Raw genomic sequence first — 25299 nt, 5'->3', positions numbered from 1 at the left:
AGCTATCAGCTCATAGTGATCAGGAAGCAGAGAGAAAGGGGGGAAGGGGCTGCAGGGAAGACGAACTTTCCAGGTCATACCCCCAGTGACCCACCTCTTTGAGCCATGCCCTACCTACATACAGCTATCACCCAGTTAGTCCATTCAAACTAGGATGGGCTGGTCAGGTTATAGCTCTCATAATCTAATCATTTCACCTCTGAACATTCTTGCAGTTAACACAGGGGCTTTTAGGGGATACTTCATATCCAAGCTATAACATACATAATAAAAGAAACAACAAGGTACCATTGCAAAAGGGGCCATGCATAAATGGATGGGAGGAATCTGTGGCTATTTTGCATTGTACACAATGAAAGAAGAATACTATGTCATGGAAAACAGTATGAAAACAGTATATGTTCATATAAAATTATATCTGCAGATGTGCGTATATAAAAAGCCAAAATAACTTTAAACTTATGAATTCATTTGATAGATATGTTCAATAACAAACATTTGATAAACATTCTAAATTTTAAAAAAGAATTTCAATTCAATTATACAATATGTTATGCAATATTTTACCACAAACAGCCAAAAGAACTGAGAGGTCTGCACAATGAATACATTATTTTCTTATTAAACTGCTTACTATAACATAGTAAACATGACTGTCATTTCTATAATTATGCATCCTCCAACCTATAAAGCATTTGGTAATAATTTGCCTCATGATACTTTCTATAGGCAGGGTTTTCCTAATGTACCAAACTGACAGCATTCTCAATGTTAATTCTAATGTATTTTGTGAGGCTGTGTAAATATTAAATTCACCCCCCCGACCCTTTTAAAATATCTTTTAGTTGTCAATGGACCTTTATTTTGTTTATTTGTATGTGGTGCTGAGGATCAAACCCTGCACCTCACACAAGCTAGGCAAGCGCTGTGCCACTGAGTCACAACCCCAGCCCCCAAATTCCCCTTTCTTCAATGTATTCTTATAGGGTCTCTTCTAATTTTTTTTTTCATCTCAGGTGAGATAGCCTGATGAATGCTTTTTTTAATACAGTGTATTCATACAAGGTCTGTCTTAGATGAATTTTATAATACATGAGTAGACCTGACTTCTACGGTAAGGCTCTCTCATTTTTAAGAAACAGGGTTATTTCATGTATGAATATTGCGATGCATACTAAGAACGGATTTCTGGGTGAAGCCCTTTCCACAGTCATTGCATTTATAGGGTTTATCTCCAGTATGAATTGTCTGATGTTTATTGAAATTTGACCTGTCAGTGAAGGCCTTCCCACACTCTGCACATATGTACGGTTTCTCTCCTGTGTGAATTCGCTGATGTACTTTGAGATGTGGTTTCTTGGAGAAGGATTTCTCACAGTCAGGACATTTATAAGGCTTCTCTGTAGTATGAATTCTCTGATGTGTAATTAACTCTGACTTCTGGATGAAGGCTCGTCCACAATCAGCACAAACATAGGGTTTTTCTCCCGTATGAATGGTCTGGTGTTTATTGAAATTTGACCTGTCAGTGAAGGCCTTCCCGCATTCAGCACATATATAAGACTTCTCTCCAGTATGAGACTTCTGGTGAGTATTGAGATTTGACCTGTTGGTGAAGGCCTTCCCACATTCATTACATATATAGGGTTTTTCTCCTGTGTGAATTCGCTTATGCATCTGGAGTTGGGACTTAGAAGGAAAAGATTTCCCACAATCACTGCATTCATAAGGCTTCTCTCCGGTATGAATTCTTTGATGTGCAATCAAGTGGGCCTTCTGGATGAAAGCCTGTCCACATTCAGTGCATATATAGGATCTCTCTCCTGTGTGAATTCTCTGATGCATCCTGAGTGTTGACTTCTGGGTGAAGGCTTTTCCACACTCACTACATTTGTGATGTCTCTCTCCAGTATGGATTTTCTGATGTATATTGAGGGCTGAGTTCAGGGAAAAGCCTTTCCCACATTCACTGCATTCATAGAGTTTTTCTCCAGTATGAGTTGTCTGATGCCTGAGTAGAGATGACAGCTGGAAAAATGACTTTCCACATTCAGTGCATTTATAGGGTTTCTCTCTAGTATGACTTTTCTCATGCATCATTAATTCTGAATTCTGGAGGAAAGCCTTTCCACATTGAGAACATATGTATAGTTTTTCATTTCTATGAACTCTCAGATATATACTGAGTAGTGGTTTCTGTGTAAATGCATTTACACATTTGTTAAGTTCATGAGGTTTTTCCACAGTATGAATTTTTGGAGGTGCAAAGAGATACGACTTTTGGGTGAAGATCTTTCCTAATTCAGCACATGTGCTTGCTTTCTCCCCAACAGGAAATTTCAGATTTTGACTGAGTGCATGTTTGAGAACTTTTTCACACTGATCACTTTCACAGAACTTCACTCCCATATGTGAATTTTCATGGTTAGTAAAGGAAGTGTTCTGGGTGAAAACTTGACCATGACTAACAATTTTATCAAAGTTCTTTGTTGTATTGTTTTTATTATGAATATGTAAGTCCATATTATGCCTAAAACGTTTCTCAAATGAGTCATGTTTATGGGGTCTTTTCTGTGAAGGAATAAGATTTGGGCTTGGATGTACACAACTTCCAATGTCTGTATATTCATAATCCCATTCTGTGTTCAATATTTTCTTATTGATAAAATCAGTGTGATTCAAAGGGCTGTTCTGTTTTTCCTGGCATATTTTTATCTGTTCAGCATCTTGCCACAGTTCTTCTAAAACAGAATACAGTGAATCATCTCTTGTATCTTTATCCTCTATTTCACTATGAAATGTAGTTTTTGCAGAAGTACTTTTTTTTGAGTTCTTAATTCCAAACTTCCCACCTAAAGACAAAGAAAAATGAAAAGTGACATGAAGAATAGATAGCAGAAGATTAAAGGATACACACAATCTTATCCAAATTAAACCCATGGAAATATGATGATGATACCATGAAATACATATATAGCAATTATTATATACCAACTTCTTATGTGACACAATATTCCAGGTCCTATTCTAATACATACATATGAATACATTTAATCCTTTAAAACACTCTATAAGGTATTGACCATTATCATTCACCTTTTATAGATAATGGAAATGAAGCCCATAATGGTCATATAATTTGCAGTAAAACACTACTCTTAAATATTAGAGATTCAAGTTCAATCTAAGCAGTCTAACCCTATTTTGGTAGGAAGCTTGGCCATCAAATAGGATGGACAGAAGATTTATAAGATAAGGATTTTAAGGGAAAATATCTGTGGAGAGACTATGCAGACAGAAGGTGAATCAGAGTCTTAGGCTTCATTAGCTTGCAATTATAAATCCTCACTAGTCTCATTACTATACCTTGCTATTATCAGCAAAAAACACAAATTAATATGATAGAAAGGAATTTACTTGTTGAGAGCCACAGCCAAAGGGGCCCCAGCAAACTTTCAGACTGCCAGCTGATGATTGGCTCACAGCGGCCCCAGCAACATCTAGCTGATTGGCTCCTCTGCGGTGAAGCTCATTGGGCTGTTTCCCTGCCCTTTCAGGCCACGGAGCTGCTCATTGGGGGACTTTTTGGCTCCGCCCATGCGACCCAGCCAATCGGCCTCAAGAGCAAGAGGATTGTGGGAGGTGTGGAGGCTGGTGGTTAGGGAGTGTGGCATGTGGGAAGCCGGTGGTGGCAGTTGGGCTCTGAGGGTTTTTTCCGGAGGAGCTGTTTTGTTTGGCATGTGTGGTTCTAAAAATAAAGTTTCTTTCTTTTGACAAGTGGCTCCTGAATTGTGCCCAGCCAGACTGCGGCATTTGGTGGCTCCCACGGGGAACGACTGAGGGTAAGTAAACTGCTCGCCACTGAGGGCAGGGCGAGAGGATGGGTAGCCATTTTCCTCTTTTGTTTTGCTTCACTTCTGTTTTAAGTTGCCTGTCCCTGGAGATGTGTAAGATGGAAGAAAAACCACTCGCATCTGAGGAACAGATAGGGAGAAAGGACAGATGGACATTTCAGGAGGATAGAAAGGCTATAATGATTTTCTGTTGTTCCAATTTTGTTTCATTCTGTTTCAGTTTTGTTTGGTGTTATCTTCTTGGGTTGTATTATAGTTATAGTAGAAATATTCAAGTAAAAGAGAAGGTCTCTCGAGCTAGTCAGAGAAAAAAATTCAAGTAAAAAAGAAGGTCTCTCGAGCTAGTCAGACAGAGGAAAAGATTCAAATAAAAGAGAAGGCCTCTCAAGGTAGTCAGACAGAGAAAGAAAGTGTAAAGCAGAAAAGGCCATCAGGGGGAAAGTTACAAAAGGAGACTGGTACTAACACCTTTCTATCACCAGAGGGCTTAAGTGTCCAACCAACAGCACCACCTCTACAGGAGACTGCTACTAACACCTTTCTATCACCAGAGGACGTAAGTGTCCAACTGACAAGGCCACCTCCATATGCTGGGAGGCCCCCAACCCCCGTAGTTGATAGTTCGGATCCTGAGACAGGATCTCAAGTATTAACATGCCCTGTATTTGAGGTAGGAGGGCAGCGAATTCACCATACTTTAAATTTCAAAACAGTGAAGCAGCTAAAAGAGGCTGTAACAACCTATGGTCCTCAAGCACCCTTCACTGTAAGCTTGGTCAAATCCATTACCAACTTGAACATGATGCCAGCAGATTGGGCTAATATGTGTAAAGCTGTGCTAAATGGAGGACAATACCTGTTATGGAAGGTTGCCAATGAGGAATTTTGCAAGGAGACAGCTAGGCAAAATGCAGCAGCTGGTTATCCTCAGAGAAATCTAGATATGCTGTTAGGAAAGGGACCTTATGAGGATCAGCAGCAACAAATTGCATATGATCCTGGTGTATATTTACAAATTGCTGTAGATGCAGTTAAGGCATGGAAGACTTTACAAGGACATGGAGGTTTACAAGGCCAATTATCTAAGATAATACAAGGAGTTAATGAATCTTACGCTGAATTTGTAGATAGGCTTATTCAAACAGCTACCAGAGTTTTTGGGAATACAGAACAAGCAATGCCATTAATAAAACAACTGGCTTATGACCAAGCGAATCTTTGGTGCAGAGATATCATTAGACCATGGAAACATGAAGATTTAAACACATATATTAAATTATGTAGAGACATTAATGAACAAGAGCAAGTCGTGGCAACTGCAGTAAAACAGGCTTTAGATGCCAGACATTAATGAACTAGGGTAAATTGTGGCAGCTGCAGTAAAACAGGCTTTAGATGCCAAGCCAAGAACATGCTATAATTGTGAACAAACAGGACATTTTAAAAGGAATTGCCCCATAGGAGGAGGGTTTAACAAAACTAGGTTCAAAGGAGTAGAATACCGGGTATTTGCCCACGATGCCGTAGAGGGAGACATTGGGCTAATGAATGCAGTTCTCAAACCATGATAGAGGGTACTCCATTATCAAAAAAACGAACAAGGACCAAGTGTTTATCCACGATATCGTGGAGAAAGGCATCGGGCTCCATTGCCAAAAAATGTACAAGGGGGCCCAATGCTCCGGGGCCCAAAACCACAAATATACGGAGCACTGGAGGAACCCAGCAACCCCATCAGGGTAGTGCCCAGGACACATTGTCCATCAGATCCCTCATCAGACAAACCAGAGGGAGCACAGGGTTGGACATCTGTGCCTCCGCCAGAGCAGTACTAACTCCAGAGATGGGAGTTCAAATCATTCCCACAGGGGTAAAAGGACCTCTTCCCAAAGGAACAGTAGGCTTATTATTGGGACGCAGCTCTTCTACTCTAAAAGGACTTATGATAAGTCCTGGGGTAATTGATCCCGATTATGAAGGTGAAATAAAAATTATAGCCAGTTCTCCAAACGGTATATCAGTAATTTCACCAGGAGATAGAATAGCACAGTTACTAATAATACCAAGCCTACATGATAAATTTTCCAGTCATGTTGTAGAAAGAGGTTCCAAGGGATTAGGCTCCACAGGTGTAGATTGGGCTATGCTGTCTTTAAATTTAGATTCTCACCCCATGCTAAAACTAAATATTCAAGGACATGAATTTAATGGGCTACTGGAAACAGGTGCAGACCTTAGCATCATCTCTCGTCAAGAATGGCCACAACATTGGCCATTACAACAAGCCACTCAAACGCTTCGAGGCCTAGGAGTGGTGACTAATCCCCGTAGAAGTGCAGCAATTTCAAACAAAGTCTTTCAGAAAACAGAGCAAGCATGAAATGTGCCAACTTATCTTATGAGACTACCATTAACAATATCAAAATCAAAGATATTATAAGGGAAATTTCCCCCAAATCTAAACACCAATGCCTCTCATAAACATGGAGATTAAGATCTTTACCAAATACTGCTAATTCAATAAAGGCATACATAAAGATGATAATATGCCAAAATCAAGTAATTTTTATTCCAGGAATACACAGTTAGTTTAACACCTGAAAAAAATCAATGAGATTTACCACATTAGTGGAAATAAAAGTTCACCTCAACATATGTAGAAGTAGCATTTGGAAATTCAACATCCATTGATTCTGCAATCTGTATTTGGGGTAAAAATGGGAGTTCATAACCCACTTGTATGAAATATGATATGTCAAGAGCTTTGTAATGTTTTGAACAACCAATAAAAAAAAGGAAAAAAAAGATTAGACATATACTGATGAACACTGTTTCCAGTTTTCAGTGCTAAGAAAATCTGAAATAGCTTGCTATCATAGAGGATGGGTTAAATTAATTATCAGATGTATTGATGCATCTATAAAAAATAAAACTTTATACTTATATGGAATAATCACTAAGAAATATTTATAGTACTTTTTATTTTTCATGTACTTCGAGACTGATAAGAAATTCCAAAATAGAAAAAGAAAAAAAAAAGATTTTCTTTGAACTAGAAGTAGATAGAAATTGTCACAAATTAATAAAGGCCATCTAAGAAAAACCACAGATATACTTAATGGTGAAAGACTAAAAGTTATTGCCTTTAGACTGGAAATAAAATAAAAATAAAGGGCTTATATATTAATAAGATAATGATAGGAAGACAAGATAATGTACATAGAAAATTTTGGTTATTTGCCAAAAGACCTACTAGAATTAATAAGCAAATTTAGTAAAGTCTTAGAATACAATGTACAAGAATCAATCATAAGATTCTAGTACGGAGGAATAAGTTCCTTAAGAAAGATACCTCTGTGTTCATTAAACATATTTTCTATAAAAACAAAACCAACCAACAAACAAATATCAAAAGCAAGAAGACTTTGGGGGGTAGTCCAAAGATACATGAAGTTATCAACACAGAGTTCCCTCTTCTTCTGGTTTATGTTCAAAGTAGCTGCACTTTTAGCAGCAATGTGAACCAGTTCAAATTCCCATAAAATCTTGTCATCCTGTTGCCAGAGGAACCAGGGGAGGAAGGCTGGGGTGCCCAGGGCCACGACAGATTAAGAGGGCAACCTCAAAAGAAAGAACAAAAAGAAAATGAATGCCAAATTCTCTGTGTACACTTTGCATATGTCTCTGGCTGACCACTCCAATCTGCATGGTGGGGCAAACTAAAAGCTGCTGAACTAAAAGCTGGGTTGCTACCCACATTCCATGAGACAACATTTCCAGGTTGAGTGTAGCCTAGTTAATTGTCTGTTATGATAAGAACATTAACACTGGGTTCAGGTTGTAGTTCAGTGGCAGAATGCTTGCCTAGCACATGTGAGGCACTGGGCTCAATCCTCAACACCATATAAAAGTAAATAAATAAGCTAGGCAGGGAGGTGCATGCCTTTAATCCCAGCAACTTGGGAGGCTCAGGCAGGAGGATCATGGGTTCAAACCCAGCCTCAAAACTTAGCAAGGGCCTAAGCAACTCAGTAAGACCCTGTCTCTGATAAAATATAAATGAGGGGGCTGGAAATGTGGCTTGGTGGGTAAACGCCCCTGAGTTCAATCCCTGGCACAAAAATAAATAAGCAAACAAATATTTCTTCTTCTGTGGGGAAAAAAACTCTCCTCAGAATAATATAAAAGAATAAAGCTTTACTTTATTATAAAATAACATTGATAATATTTGGGACACAATCCCAAACTACTACATCCATATACAATAGGTGAGAAAAATATTCTTTTGATAACTTCCCAGTGTCTTCAGTAGTTTGTTTTAAAATATTTTCTATAGTTAACAGTTATTATCAGTTAGATGGGTTGATCCAATAAAAAACAATTCAGTAATACTAGAACTTGAATTGTTGTATATGGTATGAGCCATGGATCAAAGTATTATTTTTTCCATTAATACCGATATCCATTTGTTCCGGCACAATTTACTGAAAAGACTTTCATTTCTCCCTTTGAAATGCATTGGCAGCTTTGTCAAAAATCAGTTGTCTGTATATGTTTGGGTCTAATTTTAGACTTTCTTCCAATCTCTTTACATATCTGTCTATCCTTATACCAATACCATATGGCCTGGATTATTGTTGCTTTATAGTAAATCTTTTTCCTTTTAAGTGAATCTTAACATTAGGTATTGTCTATCTTCCATACTTTTTCTTCATTCTCAAGGCTCTGTTGGGTATTCTAGATATTTTGCATATCCATATAAATTTTAAAATCTTCTTGCCATTTTTTACCCCAAAATTACGCATAGATGCTTGAACAAGTAGAAGACAAATCAGTAAGTGTTGGGTTAAATACTAATCTGTGCCTAGGAAAGCTCGCAACCTAGCCTATCTATTCCCCCTGCTTGTAGGCACAGTGTGGCCCTCCACTGTATCCCAGCCCACTGCCACTGAGTAGTAAGGAATACAATGTCCAAAACTTCTCTCTTGAGTTCTCCAAGTTCTTCCTTTGGAATTGGTAAACAGTACTAGGGAATTTCCAGCCCCGGGGTGGAACAATTGGCATAGTTGGCAGGACCCCAAAGGGGAACATGTTGAGTTGATTCTGGAATTGGGAAAGGGCAGACAGTCTGCGGGGAATATCCTGGGCTGGCCACCTGGATTTAGGTGGCTTCCTATTAGAGGGGTCTGGACCACTGGGTGGGTATGGAGATACTCTGAAAATGAAAAGAAGGGTGCTGAAAATGTTGGAAGCAGCATCCAAAGTAGTTGTAGGAAAGTGAAAGTAAACAAATAATGCCACTGTAGTGGTGGCAAGGCTCCTATCGTGTGCATTAAAGTTAGCCCCAGAACAGGAGCTAGCCACTCAGGCTCAGCTCTGCCGAGTACAAGAATAGTTAAAACTAGAAAAAGTAGCTAGGTTAGGACAGGTTGACAGCAAGAATGTGCTACAGTGGCACTTAGAACTTGCAGATGAGTGTCTGTAGATCATGCTATTATGCTAAACTGAACAGGCATCATGGGCCCAGACCCCATAATAGGGCATTGGTGACTAGTAAAACTGGGATACCCATATGTGGAATCCACTCAGGAAGTCCACTAGTTCCAGTAACTCAGAAGTTGAGGTGGAAGATGAAGATATAATGGAAGCTAAACTGATAATGGTACAAAAGTTAAAGACCCAGCAGAAACATCCTGAAGTGGTGGACCCAGATCTGCTCCCTGCCACAGAGAGATATTTACATACCACCATAGACTGTATAACCCATGAAGCCAATGGAACTGGGGTCCAAGTTCAGGCAGAAAATGAAAGAAAGTGTACCTGCATGACTGCTCCACTTGTGGGACACTGGAACAGATGGGATAATGTTGAATAGTATAGAACTTTATGAAATGCCTTTGGTAACTGTCCCCCATGCTTTATATTAGTGGTTTCACACCACTAATGCTGATGAAGGTGTGGGGTCGTTACTAGCTTGGCTGTTTCTTGCCATTCCCAATATAAGACCAAATTCAAAAGGCATTCCTATGCCCAGAGGTACCTGGCTCTTTATGGAAGCACTATAGAGCTATTTGTTGGAACTGAGAATGAAACATGCTATTTCTGTGCAGCCTTTCCCAGAACAAGACGGTATGACCTTTACTGCTGGGATGAGGGATGCTATTCTACACATATTTATGGTGCCCTGGTATCAATATTATATCCCTGTTAGTAGGGCAACCACTCCAGCAAGCCACACAACTGCTTATGGCAGAAAACAGTAAAACCCAATCCAAACCGGAAAGACCTTTCTGAGTCTCCAATAGACAGATGTGAGTGGACCTAACAGCAGCAGGTGTAGATGAAGGGAAAACAGATAAATGACTAATGACACCCTGGTATAGTTATGGATATAATTGCTGAAGGACAAGAGGTTACAGCTATTACCTTTCAATAAGGAAGCAAAAGGGGAGGTGATCAGAAAGGTGGAATGGATTCCTACTCCAAAAAGAGAGAACACCTCTCCTATTAGGAGATGTAATGAAAGGAGAGCCCACTCATCTACTGAAGGGCATCTGGTTTGGTTTCACAATTTAGCTATTGTGAATTGTGCTGCTATAAACATTGATGTGGCTGTGGCCCCATAGTATGCTGTTTTTAAGTCCTTTGGGTACAAGCTGAGGAGTGGGATAGCTGGGTCAAGTGGTGGTTCCATTCCCAATTTTCCAAGAAATCTCCATACTGCTTTCCATATTGGCTACACCAATTTGTATATGTTTTTTTTAATTGCAGATAGACACAATTTATTTACCTTTATTTTATTTATTTATTTTTATGTGGTGCTGAAGATGGACCCCACTGCCTCACATGTGCTAGGCAAGCACTCTACCACTGAGCTACAACCCCAGCTCCTATAAAGCCAATATAAAGAGGACATGCTAATGCAATTCACAATAGCCAAGTTATGGAACCAGCCAAGATGCCCATCAACAGACAAATGGATAAAGAAAATGTGATTTTATGTATGTATGTATGTGTGTGTATATAATATATATGTATTTATATTATATATACACACACAAAATGTGATTTTATGTGTGTGTTCATATATGTATACACACATATACATACATACATACACATACACAATGGAGTTTAACTCAGCTGTAAAGAAGAATGAAATTATGACATTTGCTAATAAATAGATGGAATGAGAGAACATCATGCTCAGTTACATAAGCCAGATCCAGATAGTCACGAGTTGAATGTTTTCTCTCATATGTAGAAACTAGACCAAAACAGGACTGGGAATGTGGCTCAAGCAGTAACGTGCTCGCCTGGCATGCGCGGGGCACTGGGTTTGATCCTCAGCACCACATAAAATAAAATAAAGATGTTGTGTCCACCAAAAACTGAAAAATAAATATTAAAAAAATTCTCTCTCTTTCTCTCTCTCTCTCAAAAAAAAAAAAGAAAGAAAGAAAGAAAGAAAAGAAAAGAAACTAGACCAAAATAAGGAAGGAAGAGTGATCCTATAAAAATAGAAGAAAGATCAGTAAAGCAGAGGAAGAGGGTTATGGAGGAGGAAGGAGGGATAGGAAAAGGGAGGAATAGAGAAATGAAACTGACCAAACTATCCTATGTACATGTATGAATAAACCACAGTGAATTTCACCTTTGTGTATATCTATAATGCACTAATTTTAAAAAAAACTATAAATAAAAGAGAGCACATAAAATACCTCCTTGTTGTTTTGCCTGCAACCCCCAAATTGTTGCCATCAAACAATATCAGCTCCTTGATGGCCAGCAAGAGATAAGTGAAACCATGTATGAATTAGCTAAAGTATTATAATTTTCCCCAAACACAATCCATTTACCTCCCCTGTATGGCCTGTAAAAAAACAGGATGGAATGTGACATAAGACTGTGGGTTACGGAATTAAATAAGGTGGTGCCTCCAACTTACAAAACCCTTTGCAATATAGCCACCATTTTACAAGAGCTCAGTACCCAGCTGGGAACATATCATTGTGTATTAGATCTTGCTAATGCATCCTTTATCATAGACAAAGCCTCTGAAGTCAAGACCCTTTTGCTTTCAATAGTTAAGCTGATAGTGGACAATGGACGTTTAGGTCATTACTTCAAGGATATCTCCAGAGTACCCACCATATGAGTACAGTGGTGTAAGACTTAGAAACTTGGTCTATACCTCCACAGACAAAAATGTTTCATTCTGTTGATGGCATTCTTCTCTCTTCTGAATCTTTTTCATCATCCACTGAGGTGGCACCCATGCTTTTGACTCATTTGCAAGGGACAGGATGGGCCATAAACCCTGGATTATCAGTGAAATTCTTGGGTCGGGTAAAAAAATGGTTAGACCTTGAGCTATAATAGATGAAGTCTAGGCATTTCTACTTCCCAACACAGTAAAGCAAATCCAAGAACTTGTGGGACTACTGGGTTATTGGAAGGCTTTTATCCCTCACCTGGCTCAGTTATTATAACCCCTGTATTATTTGTATAAGAGACAGTGTGGGTCTGGACTGACCCTCATACTGAGGGCTTTAAAGAGGCCAAACGAACAGTAAAACAGGCACAGGCCATTGTGACACATTGATTCGCCTTGCTCTTGTAATGTTCTTGCTCTTTGTAATGCTGTTGTAAGATATGGATGCAATGTGCCTCCAGAGCCCTGTCCTGAGGGTATCACAGAATATATTTGAGGGTTTGACCCTCATGTGAGGGACATGAATGGCTTCTAAGCCACTGAAGGAGTGGAATGCTGGGTTGAACATCAATCAGTACCTAGGAATGCTTGTAGTAAAAGAAGGTGTCTAAAGAATGTGATAACAAAGAAAACAGAGAGGGGGAGCTGGCCACTTCCCTTATCTTCAATCTTTAAGACAGGATCTAAACAGAGTAGCCCTGGCTGTAAAGAAAACATACTTATAAAACATCTGAAGAAATCCATCTGTGCAGTGGTAGGTTGCAACCTACCCTATATATTCCCCCTGCTTGTAGGCAGAATATGGTCCTCCATTTTATCCTGGCCCACTGCCACTGAGGGATGAGTAAGTAATAATGTCCAAAACTTCTCTGTTGAATCCTCCAAGTTCTTCCTTTAGGATTAATAAATAGCATGCTGGGACATTTTTAGCCTTGGAGTTGAACAGTAAGGCAACAGTAGATTTCAAAAAAATACAACCAACTTGAATTCTTTTCAGAGATGCAGGAAACATTCCCTTAAAAATAGCATATGCTGAAATCCTACACTGTTTTTAGACCACAACCGGATTAAATTAGACACTATAAAGTTAACTAACAAATTCCTTGAAAGATACAACTTACTAGGACTGGCAAAAAATGAATCAAAGATCAGAAAAGCCCTATGTCTAGTAAAGAAATTGGATTTGTTATTAAAATTTTCACATCAAGAAATAACAATCTTATACAAACTATTTCTGAAAATAGAGAAGGGAACACTTCTAACTATAACCCTAATTTAAAAACATGACAAAGACATTGCCAAAAAAGAAAACTACAAACTAGTATCACTCATGGAAACATGGAAATATTTTAAACAAAATATCAGTAAATAGAATCATTACATAATAAGAATAATACATGAAAGTCAAACAGCATTTATCTCAGAAATGCTAGGTTCATTCAACATTTAAAAATTAAGAAATAAGCCTCAGCAACGTAGTGAGTCCCTATGCAACCTAGGGAGACCCTGTCTCAAAATAAGAAATAAAAATCAAGAAGTAGCCAGGCATGATGGTGCACACCTGTAATTTCAGAGGCTCAGGAAGCTGAGGCAGGAAGATCCCAAACTCAAAGCTAGCTTCAGCAATTTAGCAAGGCCCTAAGCAACTCAGAGAGACCCTGTCTCTAAGTAAAATATAAAAAAGGGCTGGGGGATGTGGCTCAGTGGTTAATCATCCCTGGGTTCAATTCCCAGTACCCCCTCCAAAATCAAGAAATAAATTCACCATATCAATAGAACAAAAGAAAAACTTCTAGAATCAATCTAATACATAAAGAAAGCACTTGACAAAATTCAACATTTAACCATGATAAAAATAAAACAAAAAACACTTCAACAAGCTAGAATTAGAAAGGTTCTTATATAACCTATAAATGGCAGCAGCAACAACAGCAAAAAAAAAAAAATCCTACAGCTCATACCAGACTTTAAAAGACCTAATTTTTATCCCTAATACGGAAAATACAGCAAGTATGTCCATACTCATCACTCCTATTCAACACTGAACTGAAGGTCAATAAAATAAGGAAAGGAAAACAAATTAAAAACATGAGATTTAAAAAGAAGTAAAAGTATCCCTATTTTTAAGTGATAATGATCAAGAGGAAAATACCTGAAGTACCTATGAAAAATTCAAAGGTAGATGTAGAAATGTAACAAGTCAATGTATAAAGTGAATGTACAAAAATCAATCACTAGAAAATTTTACTAGCAGTAGATAATTTGAAAACTAAAAAAAAATTAGTGTGGTGGTGCACACCTGTAATCCTACTGACTTGGGAGGCTGAAGCAGGAGAATCACGAGCTTAAGGCCAGCCTCCATAATTTAGTGAGAGTCTGTCTCAAATTAAAAAAATCAAAAGGACTGGGGACATAGCTCAATGACAGAGCACCCTTGGGTTCAATCCTCAGTACCAAAACAAAATAAAACTATGGTTAGGAATGTAGCTCAGTATAGAATTCATAATTCCATTTATAATAGTATCGAAACCATCAAATACTTAGGGATAAATTTAATAAAGAGTGCATAAGATCTCTACAATCAAATTATAACACTACTGAAAGAAATTAAAGGTCTAAGCAATTGCTGAAATATGCCATATTCATAGCTTAGAAGTCTCAGTATTATTAAGATACCAATTCTACACTTGATCCACAGAGTAGAGTCAGCTCCAAACAAAATCCCAGTAGGCTTTTTGTAAAAAGTACAATTTGATTATAAAATTCATATTGAAATGCAAATGACCAACTTGTATCAACTGATTTGAAGACTTAGTATAAAACCTATAATAATAAAAATGTATGGGTTTGTCTAAAGGACCACATGTTAGCTATATTTCTTAATTTCCTATATTCTTGGTGCACTGGCATCTGGGGCTTAAGGTGATCCAGAAGAAACTGCCCCTTCCAGAGCTGGCTAATTCCTCAAGAAAGGAAAAGATTCAAATCATGAATATACCCTTCTCATACTTACAAATGCAAATCAACCAATCCATAGTCCATGCCCATGACTACCTCCTTCACTGGGCTCTCACAGGGTGAGTGATATGCTATATCCCTTACCTAATCACCCCAGAGACAGGTACCAGGCAAGTAGGAACAATCCCTATACCCTGGAGCCCACTGAAGTTATTCAAACTAGTAAATTATAACCCTGCCTAGCCTGATCACTATGGCTGGTCTATTTCTTATCACACACACACAAAAAAATACAACCCTGCTTTCCCATTACTTTTTCTACCTCCTGACTGAACCTGGTGCTCCCTATGCGACCCTGAACGGTACAGTATTTACAGTATGTCTCATGGGAACTCTAACAACTGTTGTTTGTATTATGTGGTACTGGGGCTTGAATCTGGGCCTTCTGCATGCTAGACAAGTGATACACCACTAAGCTACACCCTCAGTCATTTTTAGTTTTTATTTCGGAACGGGGTCTCACCAAGTTGCCCAGGCTAGTCTGGAATTTATAATCTCCTCAGTCTCCCAACTAGCTGGGATTATGGGCATGCATCATTGCGCCTGGCTCAATTTATAATTTTTTGATTTTGTGATAGTGTGAAAGTGATATGCATCAAGTAGAAACTATACTATGACATTCAATAGGTTAGGTGTATTAAATGAATTTTTCACTGATGTCATTTTAAATGGGTTTGTTAGGGTATAATCCCACCGAAATTGAGGAGCAGCCGCATAAATTCAATTGATTTTGATAAACACGCCAAAGAAATTCAATGGGAATAGGCCAGGCATAGTGGTACATGCCTGTAATCTCAGCAGCTTGGTAGACTGAGGCAAAAGGATTGTAATCAGCCTCAAAGAGTGAAGCTGGATGCATCAAAATACCAGACCTTAAACTATGCTACAGAGCTATACTAACAAAAACGGCACAGTATTGGCACAAAATAGACATGTAGACTAATGGTACAGAATAGAAAACACAGAGACAAACCCACATAAATACAGTTACCTCATACTAGACAAAGACACCAAAAACATACATTGGAGAAAAGATAGCCTCTTCAACAAATGGTGCTGAGAGAATTGGAAATCCATATGCAGCAAAACTCAACTCAAAGTGGTTCAAGGACCTAGGAATTAGAACAGAGACCCTGTGCCTAACAGAAGAAAAAGTAGGCCCAAATCTTCATCATGTTGGATTAGGCCCTGACTTCCTTAATAAGACTCCTATAGCACAAGAAATAAAATCAAGAATCAATAAATAGGATGGATTCAAATTGAAAAGCTTCTTCTCAGCAAAAGAAACAATCAATGAGGTGAACAGAAAACCTACATAGTGGGAGAACATCTTTACTACAGGCACATTAGATAGATCACTACTTTCTAGGATATATAAAGAACTCGAAAAACTTAACACCAAAACAAACAAACAAACAAACAACCCAATGAATAAATGGGCTATGGGGCTGAATAGACACTTCTCAGAAGGAGCTATACATTCAATCAACAAATATATGAAACAATTTCAACATCTCTAGTAATTAGAGAAAGGCAAACCAAAACTACTACTTAAGATTTCATCTCACTCCAGTCAGGATGCAGCTATTAAGAATACAAACAGCAATAAGTGTTGGTGAGGATATGGAGAAAATAGTACACTCATACACTGCTGGTGGAACTGCAAATTGGTGCAGGAACTCTGGAAAGCAATATGGAGAATCCTTAGAAAACTTGGAATGGAACCACCATCGACACAGCTATCCCACTCCTTAGTCTATACCCAAAGGACTTAAAATTGGCATACTATAATGAGTGACACAGCCACATCAATGTTTATAGCAGCTCAATTCACAATTGCTAAACTGTGGAAGCAACCCAGATACCCTTCAATAGATGAATGGATAAAGACCCTGTGGTATACATACACAATGGAATATTATGTAGCATTAAAAGAGAATGAAATTATGGCATTTTCAGGTAAATGGATAGAGTTGGAGAATACCATGCTAAGCGAAGTAAGCCAATTCCAAAACACCAAAGGCCAAATGTTCTCCCTGGTAAGTGGATGCTGATCCATAATGGGCAGGCGGCGGGGGTGGGGTGGAGGGGTGGGGGGGCATGGGAAGAATGGAGGAACTTTGGATTGGGCAATGGGGAGGGAGGAGAGGAAAGGGAACACGGGAGCAGGAAAGATGGTGGAATGAGATGGACATCACTACCCTAGATACATGTACAACTGCACAAATGGTGCGACTCTATATCATGTACAACCATAGAAATGAAAAGTTGTGCTCCATTTGTGTATAATGAATAGGAATGCATTCTGCTGTCATGTATAACTAATCAGAACAAATAAAAAATTAATTAATTAATTAATTAATTACCAGCGAGGCGCAGAGGCGCACACTTGTAATCCTGGCAGCTTGGGAAGCTGAGGCAGGAGGATCTCAAGTTCAAAGCCAGTCTCAGCAACAGTGAGCTACTAAGCAACTCAGTGAGACCCTGTCTCTAAATAAAATACAAAATAGGACTGGGGATGTGGCTCAGAGGTTGAGTCCCTCTGAGTTGAATTCCTGATACCAAAAAAAAAAAAAATCAGCCTCAGCAATTTAGCAAAGCACTAATCAACTCAGTGAGACCATGTCTCTAAATAAAATACAAAAAAAGGGCTGCAGATGTGGCTCAGAGGTTAAGGTTAAGTGCTCCTGAGTTCAATCCCTGGTACAACAAACAAAACAAAAAAAGAATTTCAATGGGAAAAAGAAAAACTCTTCAAAAAAAGGTTCTGTAACAACCAGAATACATTTATTTTAAAAATGAACCTCAGGGGACTGGGGCTATATGTAGCTCAGTGGTAAAGCACTTGCCTTGCATGTGTGAGGCACTGGGTTCAATCCTCAGCACCACATATAAATAAATAAAGATACTGTGTGTTCATCTACAACTAAATAAATATTTTTTAAAAATGAACCTCAGTTGGGTGCAATGGTGCATGCTCATAATCTCAGCAACTTGGGAGGCTGAGGCAGGAGGATTTCGAGTTCAAGACCAGCTTCAGCAAATTAGCAAGACCCTAAGAAACTTGGCCAGACCCTGTATCAAAATAAAAAATAAAAAGGGCTGGGAATGTGGCTCATCAGTTAAGCACCTCCAATCTCCAGTACCAAAAAAACTAAAACTAAAAATTAAAATGAACTTCAATCCTTACCCCCCACTCATGTGCGCACCACACACACACACACACACACACACACACACACACACAAAGGACCCTAGACCTAAACTGAAAAAGCTTATAAAGCTATAGAAGAAAATATCAGAAAATTTTTGTGACCTAGTAGTAGGCAAAAATTTCTTAAACAGATCACAAAACGTACAAACAATAAAACAGATGATAAACCAGACTCCATCAAAATTAAAATATTTGTACTTTGTTAGACACCACTAAAAATAAAATTAGGGCTGGGGATATAGCTCAGTTGGTAAAATGTTTGCCTCCCATGTACAAGGCCCTGAGTTCAATCCCCAGCACCACACACACAAAAAAATAAAAATAAAATCACAAGCCACAGACTGGAACAAAATATTAGCAATAAATATATATGGCAAAGGTATTAAATTGAACAAATACATTGACTCAATAATAAGAAGACAAATAACCCAATAAAAATGGGGAAGATATAAACAGACACTTTACAAAAATTGTACAAATGTCAATACACACATGAAAAGATGCTTAGCATCATTACTCTTATCAGAGGAAGGCAACTTTAAAACATAATGAAATAGCATGCATATCCATTTCAGTAGCAAAAATTAAAGAGACTGATGATATCAACTGTTGACAAAGACGTATAGCAACAACAATCCTTATGTATTGCTATTGGGAATATAAAATGATACAACCAATTTGCAAGACGGTTGGCAATTTCTTGACCCAGAAATTCCAATCTTAATTATTTACCCAAAGGAAATATAAACAAATTCACATTCACACAAGGCACATCAGAATGTTCACTGCAGCTTCATTCCTAGTGACCAAATTTTAACCAACCTCCTATCCATCAACAGGTGTACAGATTAACAAATTACAAAACAGGTTGAGCATTCCTTATGCAAAATGCTTAAGGCCAGAAGTTTTTCAGATTTGGGGGCTTTTCATATTTTGGAATATTTGCAAAGACTTTACCAACTGAGCATACTTATTTCAAAAATCTGAAATCTTGGGGCTGGGTTTGTGTCTAGAAGGTAAAGCACTGGGTTCGATCCTCAGGACCACATAAAAATAAACAAATAAAATAAGGGTATTGTGTCCATCTACAACTAAAATTTTTTTAAAATCTGAATTGCTTCAAAATCTGACAAGTGTCCTATCAATGCTCACAAAGTTTCAGATTTGGGAGAATTTTGGATTTTTTAATTTCTGAAATAGGGATGCTCAACTTATATATTCATATCATGGTGTACTACTCAGAATGAAACAGGAATAGAATTACAAAATGACTATACTGAGTTAATGAAGCCAAACTCAAAAGAGTATATACCTTATGATATACTTATATGAAACATTAATAAAGACAAATCTAATCTATAGTGATAAAAATCATGTCAGCCGTGTATGGTGGCGCATACCTGTAATTCCGTTTAGAAGCCTGAAGCAGGAGGACCACAGTTTCAAAGCCAGCTTCAGCAACTCACTGAGGCTGTAAACTACCTAGTGAAACCCTGTTTCAAAATAAAAAATAAAAAAGCCTGGGGATGTAGATCAGTGGTAAAGCACCCCTGGATTCAATCCCTTGTACCAAAAAAACAAACATGTCAGTGTTTGCCTGGGGCTAAAGTAATAGTGTTTACTCCAGGGGGCATTAGGAAGCATTTTGTGTGATGGAAATGTTATGTTGTCATGCCAGTGTATACCTTTATCAAAACCATCAAACCGCACACTTAAAATGGATACATTTTATTCTATTTAAGTTATGCCTTAATAAAACTGATTTTTATTAATATTTTATTTGTAGTTGGACACAATACCCTTATTCATTTATTTTTATGTGGTGCTGAGGATTGAACCCAGAGCCTCGCACATGCTAGGCAAGTACTCTACTGCTGAGCCACAACCCCAGCCCCTAATAAAGTTGATTTTAAAAGAAAAAAATGCTAAGTGAAAGTGAAGCAATATCATAAGATAAGAGAGGCATGGGGCTATGAAAAGGTGGAGAGGAGTGAGGAATTTGAAGCTGATACTTACAAAGAAAATAGAAAGTAAGGCTGGTTGTAAATGTTTTTCTTTAATATCTTAGAGGGAGAAGATGAATATGAATGGAAGAAGAAAGCTAAAGGATACTAGGAAGAATAAGAAAGAGAAAATAGCTGATTTTTAAAGAATGCAATTCCTTAAAACCTGAATGAATATTATAAGAATCTAATACTCTGGGAGTCTGATTGAAGTGATATAGTGTTAAAATGTGATAGGAGGATCCCAGTAGCTCAGGAGGCTGAGGCAGGAGGATTGCAAGTTCAAAGCCAGACTCAGCAACTTAGCAAGGCACTAAGCAATTCAGCAAGACCCTGTTTCTATATAAAATACCAAAAAAGGGCTGGGGATGTGGATCAGTGGTTAAGTGCCCCTGGGTTTAATTCCCAGTACAAAAAAAAATGTGATAGGAAAGCAAGATCCATAGTAAGAAAGCCTGGCATGTGATCCAGACTATAGAAATTAGGGGCAATTCTCCTGGAAGAAAGTCAAGCAAAGAAGACAGTTTATAACAGGAAGGAAAAGAAAGGGAAAGAATAATTTGGTACCTGAGAGGCTAAAACTTTCTATCCTTGAGCAATTCCTAAGGTTTAAAACCTTTAATAAGGGTAGCATTTTAAATGCTCAGGCTTCTCTTAGGAAAGAAAATTATTTCCATGTGTATCTTCTACCTGGTTTACACTCACACACCTGAATAACTCTGATGTGGGGTTTCTCCTTCCAATATCCATGGCTCCTCTCCTTGCTCCAACTTGAAGATGACCTCTGGCTTGGGAACTTCAAACCCTGTTAACAGAAAATGATAAAGAATTAGGTCCAGGCCTCGCCCAGAGCCCAGACCAGAACCCAACAAGTACCCTGCCTGGAGCCCAGAACCACTGCAAGCCGCCTGCATGGACAGGAACACTCGAGCTGCAGTTCCCTATCCACCAACATTTGACTCCACCCAAACCACTTCCATCTTGGGACACTGCAGTCACCACCATACCCCTTCCCACATGGTAATCTCCACTGTGGGATGACAGACAGGGCCAGGAGGTAGCTTCCTGTGGTAGCACCACACACTACAGTGTGCCATCACAGAACAGGCTGCCTAATGCCATCACACTGCCCATCCTTCCAACACCATCTCTGAAAGCAGTTGTCTCCATCTTGAAAATCACATCCCACCCCCATTCTCTCTCTGTCCACCACTAGAAAAATCACATCCCACCCCCATTCTCTCTCTGTCCACCACTAGAAAATCTAAACACTTATGCAAACTTACTGTCTATATGTATTTGTCATTTCTGTTTATAGTAGCAAAACTGTAAATGTCTAAATACATGCTAATTGATTTATGGCTGCATATTAGTTGCACTGAGTGCTATAAACATTGATCTCTCCCCTAAAGGTGAGGTATTCCTAACCTGCAGGGACACTACAAGATTATAGGGTAGAAACTGCAATACCATAGATCCACACTGTACAAGAGGAAGACACATAGACAACATGAAAAAACAAGGGAGGAAAATGCCCCAAACCAACCAAGATACTATAACAATAGAATCCATTGACAGTGCAGTAGAAGAAATACCAGAGAAGGAGTTCAAAATGTACATAATTAAAATGATCTGAGAATTAAAGAATGACCTAAGTGAGCAAATACAGGCACATATTGCTCACTCCAACAAAGAGATATGAGAGCAAACAAAGGCAGCAAAAGATTACTTCAAGAAAGAGATGGAGATTGTGAAAAAGCAAACAAACAAACAGAAATCCTTGAAATAAAGGAAACAATAAAACAAATAAAAAACTCATTAGAAAACATCATCAAAAGATTAGACCACATGGAAGACAGAACCTCAGACAATGAAGACAAAATATGCAATTTGGAAAACACAGTTGACCACACAATGAAGATGGTAAGAAACCATGAACAGAACATCCAAGAATTATGAGATAACATCAAAAGATCAAATCTAAGATTTATTGGGATAGAGGAAGGCAGAGTTTCAAACCAAAGGGATGCACAATTTCTTCAATGAAATAATATTAGAAAATTTCCCAAACATGAAGAATGAATTGGAAAATCAAATACAAGAAGCTAACAGAACACCAAATGTACAAAATAACAACAGATCTACACCAAGGCACATTATAATTAAAATTACTAGCATACAGAATAAGGATAGAATTTTAAAGGTCATAAGAGAGAAGAATTAGATTACTTATAGGGAGAGACCAATTCTGATCTCAGCAGATTTTTCAGCCCAGACCCTCAAGGCCAAGAGATGCTAGAACAACATATGCCAGGCTCTGAAAGAAAATGGATGCCAACCAAGAATCTTATCTCCAACAAAATTATGCTTCAGATTTGATAACAAAATAAAAACCTTTCATGATAAACAAACTTTAAAAGGATTTACAGAAAAAAAAAGTCTGCACTACAGAACATTCTTGGCAAAATATTCCATGAAGAGGAAATGGAAAATAACAATGAAAATCTGCAAAGGGAGGCACTACACTAAGGGAAAGGCCAATCAAAGAGAAACCAAGTCATGTTAAAAACCAAAAATAAACCAAAATCACCAGGAACATAAAACATATTTCAATAATAAACCTGAATGTGAATGTCCTAAACTCATCAATTAAAAGATGCAGATTTGATTTAAAAAAGACCCAACAATGTGCAACCCTCAAGAGACTCACAGGAAAAGACACCCAAAACTGAAAGTGAAAGTTTGGGAAAAAGTATATTACTCACATGGACCATGTAAACAAGCAGGGGTTTCCATCCTCATATCAGATAAAGTGGACTTTAAACCAAGGTTAGTGAAAAGGAATAAAGATGAACATTTCAGGACTGGGGTTGTGGCTCAGTGGTAGAGGGCTTGCCTTGCATGGGTGAGGCACTAGGTTTGAGCCTCAGCACCACATAAAAATAAATGAATAAAATAAAGGTATCATGTCCATCTACAACTAAAAATGTATATTTTTTAAAAGGAGGACATTCCATACTACTCAAGGGAATCATATATCAACAAGACATAATAATTGTAAAGATCTATGCCCCAAACAATGGGGCATCTACATATATCAAACAAACCCTTCTCAACTTCAAGAGTCCACAACACAATAATACTGGGTGACTTTAACACAATTCTCTCACCACTGAATAGATCTTCCAAACAAAAACTAAACAAAGAAACTATAGAACTCAGTAATACAATCAATAATTTAGACTTAACAGACACATTTAGAATATTCCATCCATCAATATTTACACTTCACTGGCTGTGTATACTCTTGATGTACCAGATGCATTTTATTACTGTTATAGTCCAGACCCTGGCAATGCCAATGGAAAAGATGCCATTATGGAAGCAATGGCTAAGCAGATAGTTACAGTATGTGCTACTTTGGATGAAAATCCTGGAGTAAGATATAAAAGTAAGCCTCTAGATAATGCCAGTAAACTTGCACAGCTGGTTGAAAAAAAAAAACTTGAAGACTACTACAAGATTGATGAAAAGAGACTAATAAAGGGTAAAACTCATTCCGAGCTCTTAATAATCGATCGTGACTTTGATCCTGTGTCCACTGTCCTGCATGAACTGACCTTTCAGGCAATGGCATATGATCTACTACCAATTGAGAATGATACATACAAATACAAAACAGATGGAAAAGAAAAGGAGGCAATCCTTGAAGAAGATGATGACCTCTGGGTGAGAATTCGACATCGGCATATTGCAGTTGTACTAGAAGAAATTCCAAAGCTTATGAAGGAAGTTTCATCAACGAAGAAAGCAACAGAAGGAAAGACATCACTTAGTCCTCTTACCCAGCTGATGAAAAAGATGCCCCATTTCTGTAAACAGATTACTAAGAAAATTGTCCATCCTAATTTAGCAGAAGATTGCATGAATAAGTTCAAGCTTAACATAGAAAAGCTCTGTAAAACTGAACAGGACCTGGCACTTGGAACTTATGCAGAAGGACAGAAGGTGAAAGATGCTATGAGAGTACTTCTTCCAGTTCTACTCAATAAAAATCATGATAATTGTGATAAAATAAGAGCAATCCTACTTTATATCTTCAGTACTAATGGAACTACAGAAGAAAATTTGGACAGGTTGTCCGTAATGAAAAGATAGAAAATGAGAGTGACATGATTCATAACTGGAGTTATCTTGGTGTTCCCATTGTACCCCAATCTCAACAAGGCAAAACCATTAAGAAAGGATTGGTCTGCAGAAGAAACTTTTCAACTTTATTGATAGACACCTTTTATCAAAGATATTATGGAAGATGCCATTGATAATAGATTAGATTCAAAGGAATGGCCATATTGTTCTCAGTGTCCAGCAGTGTGGAATGGCTCTGGAGCTGTAAGTGCTTGCCAGAAACCTAGAACTAATTATTTAGAACTGGACCAAAAAAATGGATCAAAGCTGATTATTTTTGTAACTGGAGGAATTACATATTCTGAAATGCACTGTGCTTATGAAGTTTCTCAGTTACATAAATCCTGTGAAGTTATTATTGGTTCTACACATATTTTAACACCCAAAAAGCTGTTGGATGATATAAAGATGCTGAATAAACCCAAGGATAAAGTCTCCTTTACTAAAGAAGAGTAGCTTAAGAGGGAGTGGTTTAGAGGTTCTTTAATTAATATGTTCAATTAAAAATAGAAAAAGAAAATGTTACTATCATGTAATTTAAACAATGTAAATATTTTATGGAACAATGACTTTCAAATACATTTCTTTTTTTATATTTATTTTTTAGTTCTCGGCAGACACAATATCTTTATTTTATTTGTATGTGGTGCTGAGGATCGAACCCAGCGCCCCGTGCATGCCAGGCGAGCGTGCTACCACTTGAGCCACATCCCCAGCCCCTCAAATATATTTCTTAAAGGACTGTTTATGATTATGTATTGTTGGATTTGCCATCTTTAATAATTTAAATACTGTTGCTGCTTTATA

The 25299-nt window shown here is 38.0% G+C and overlaps 1 protein-coding gene and 1 pseudogene across 1 annotated transcript in view; one reads left to right on the top strand and one right to left on the bottom strand.

Annotated features, from left to right (window-relative positions):
* Positions 1 to 716: 716 nt before the first annotated feature.
* The window catches only part of Znf81 (zinc finger protein 81), a 54427-nt gene continuing 29844 nt past the window's right edge, over positions 717 to 25299 (bottom strand). Inside the window, exons 3-4 of the mRNA XM_077107579.1 lie at positions 21014 to 21109; positions 717 to 2852 (exon numbers count right to left, since the gene is read on the bottom strand). Coding sequence (XP_076963694.1) covers positions 1150 to 2852; positions 21014 to 21109 — 1799 coding nt within the window. The 3' untranslated portion in view covers positions 717 to 1149. The remainder of the gene's footprint in view (positions 2853 to 21013; positions 21110 to 25299) is intronic.
* Positions 22153 to 24948, top strand: LOC143639297 (syntaxin-binding protein 3 pseudogene; annotated as a pseudogene).

This window comes from Callospermophilus lateralis, chromosome X, assembly GCF_048772815.1.
Source record: "Callospermophilus lateralis isolate mCalLat2 chromosome X, mCalLat2.hap1, whole genome shotgun sequence".
Lineage (NCBI taxonomy): Eukaryota > Metazoa > Chordata > Mammalia > Rodentia > Sciuridae > Callospermophilus > Callospermophilus lateralis.
This window is presented reverse-complemented; position numbering and strand designations above follow the sequence as displayed.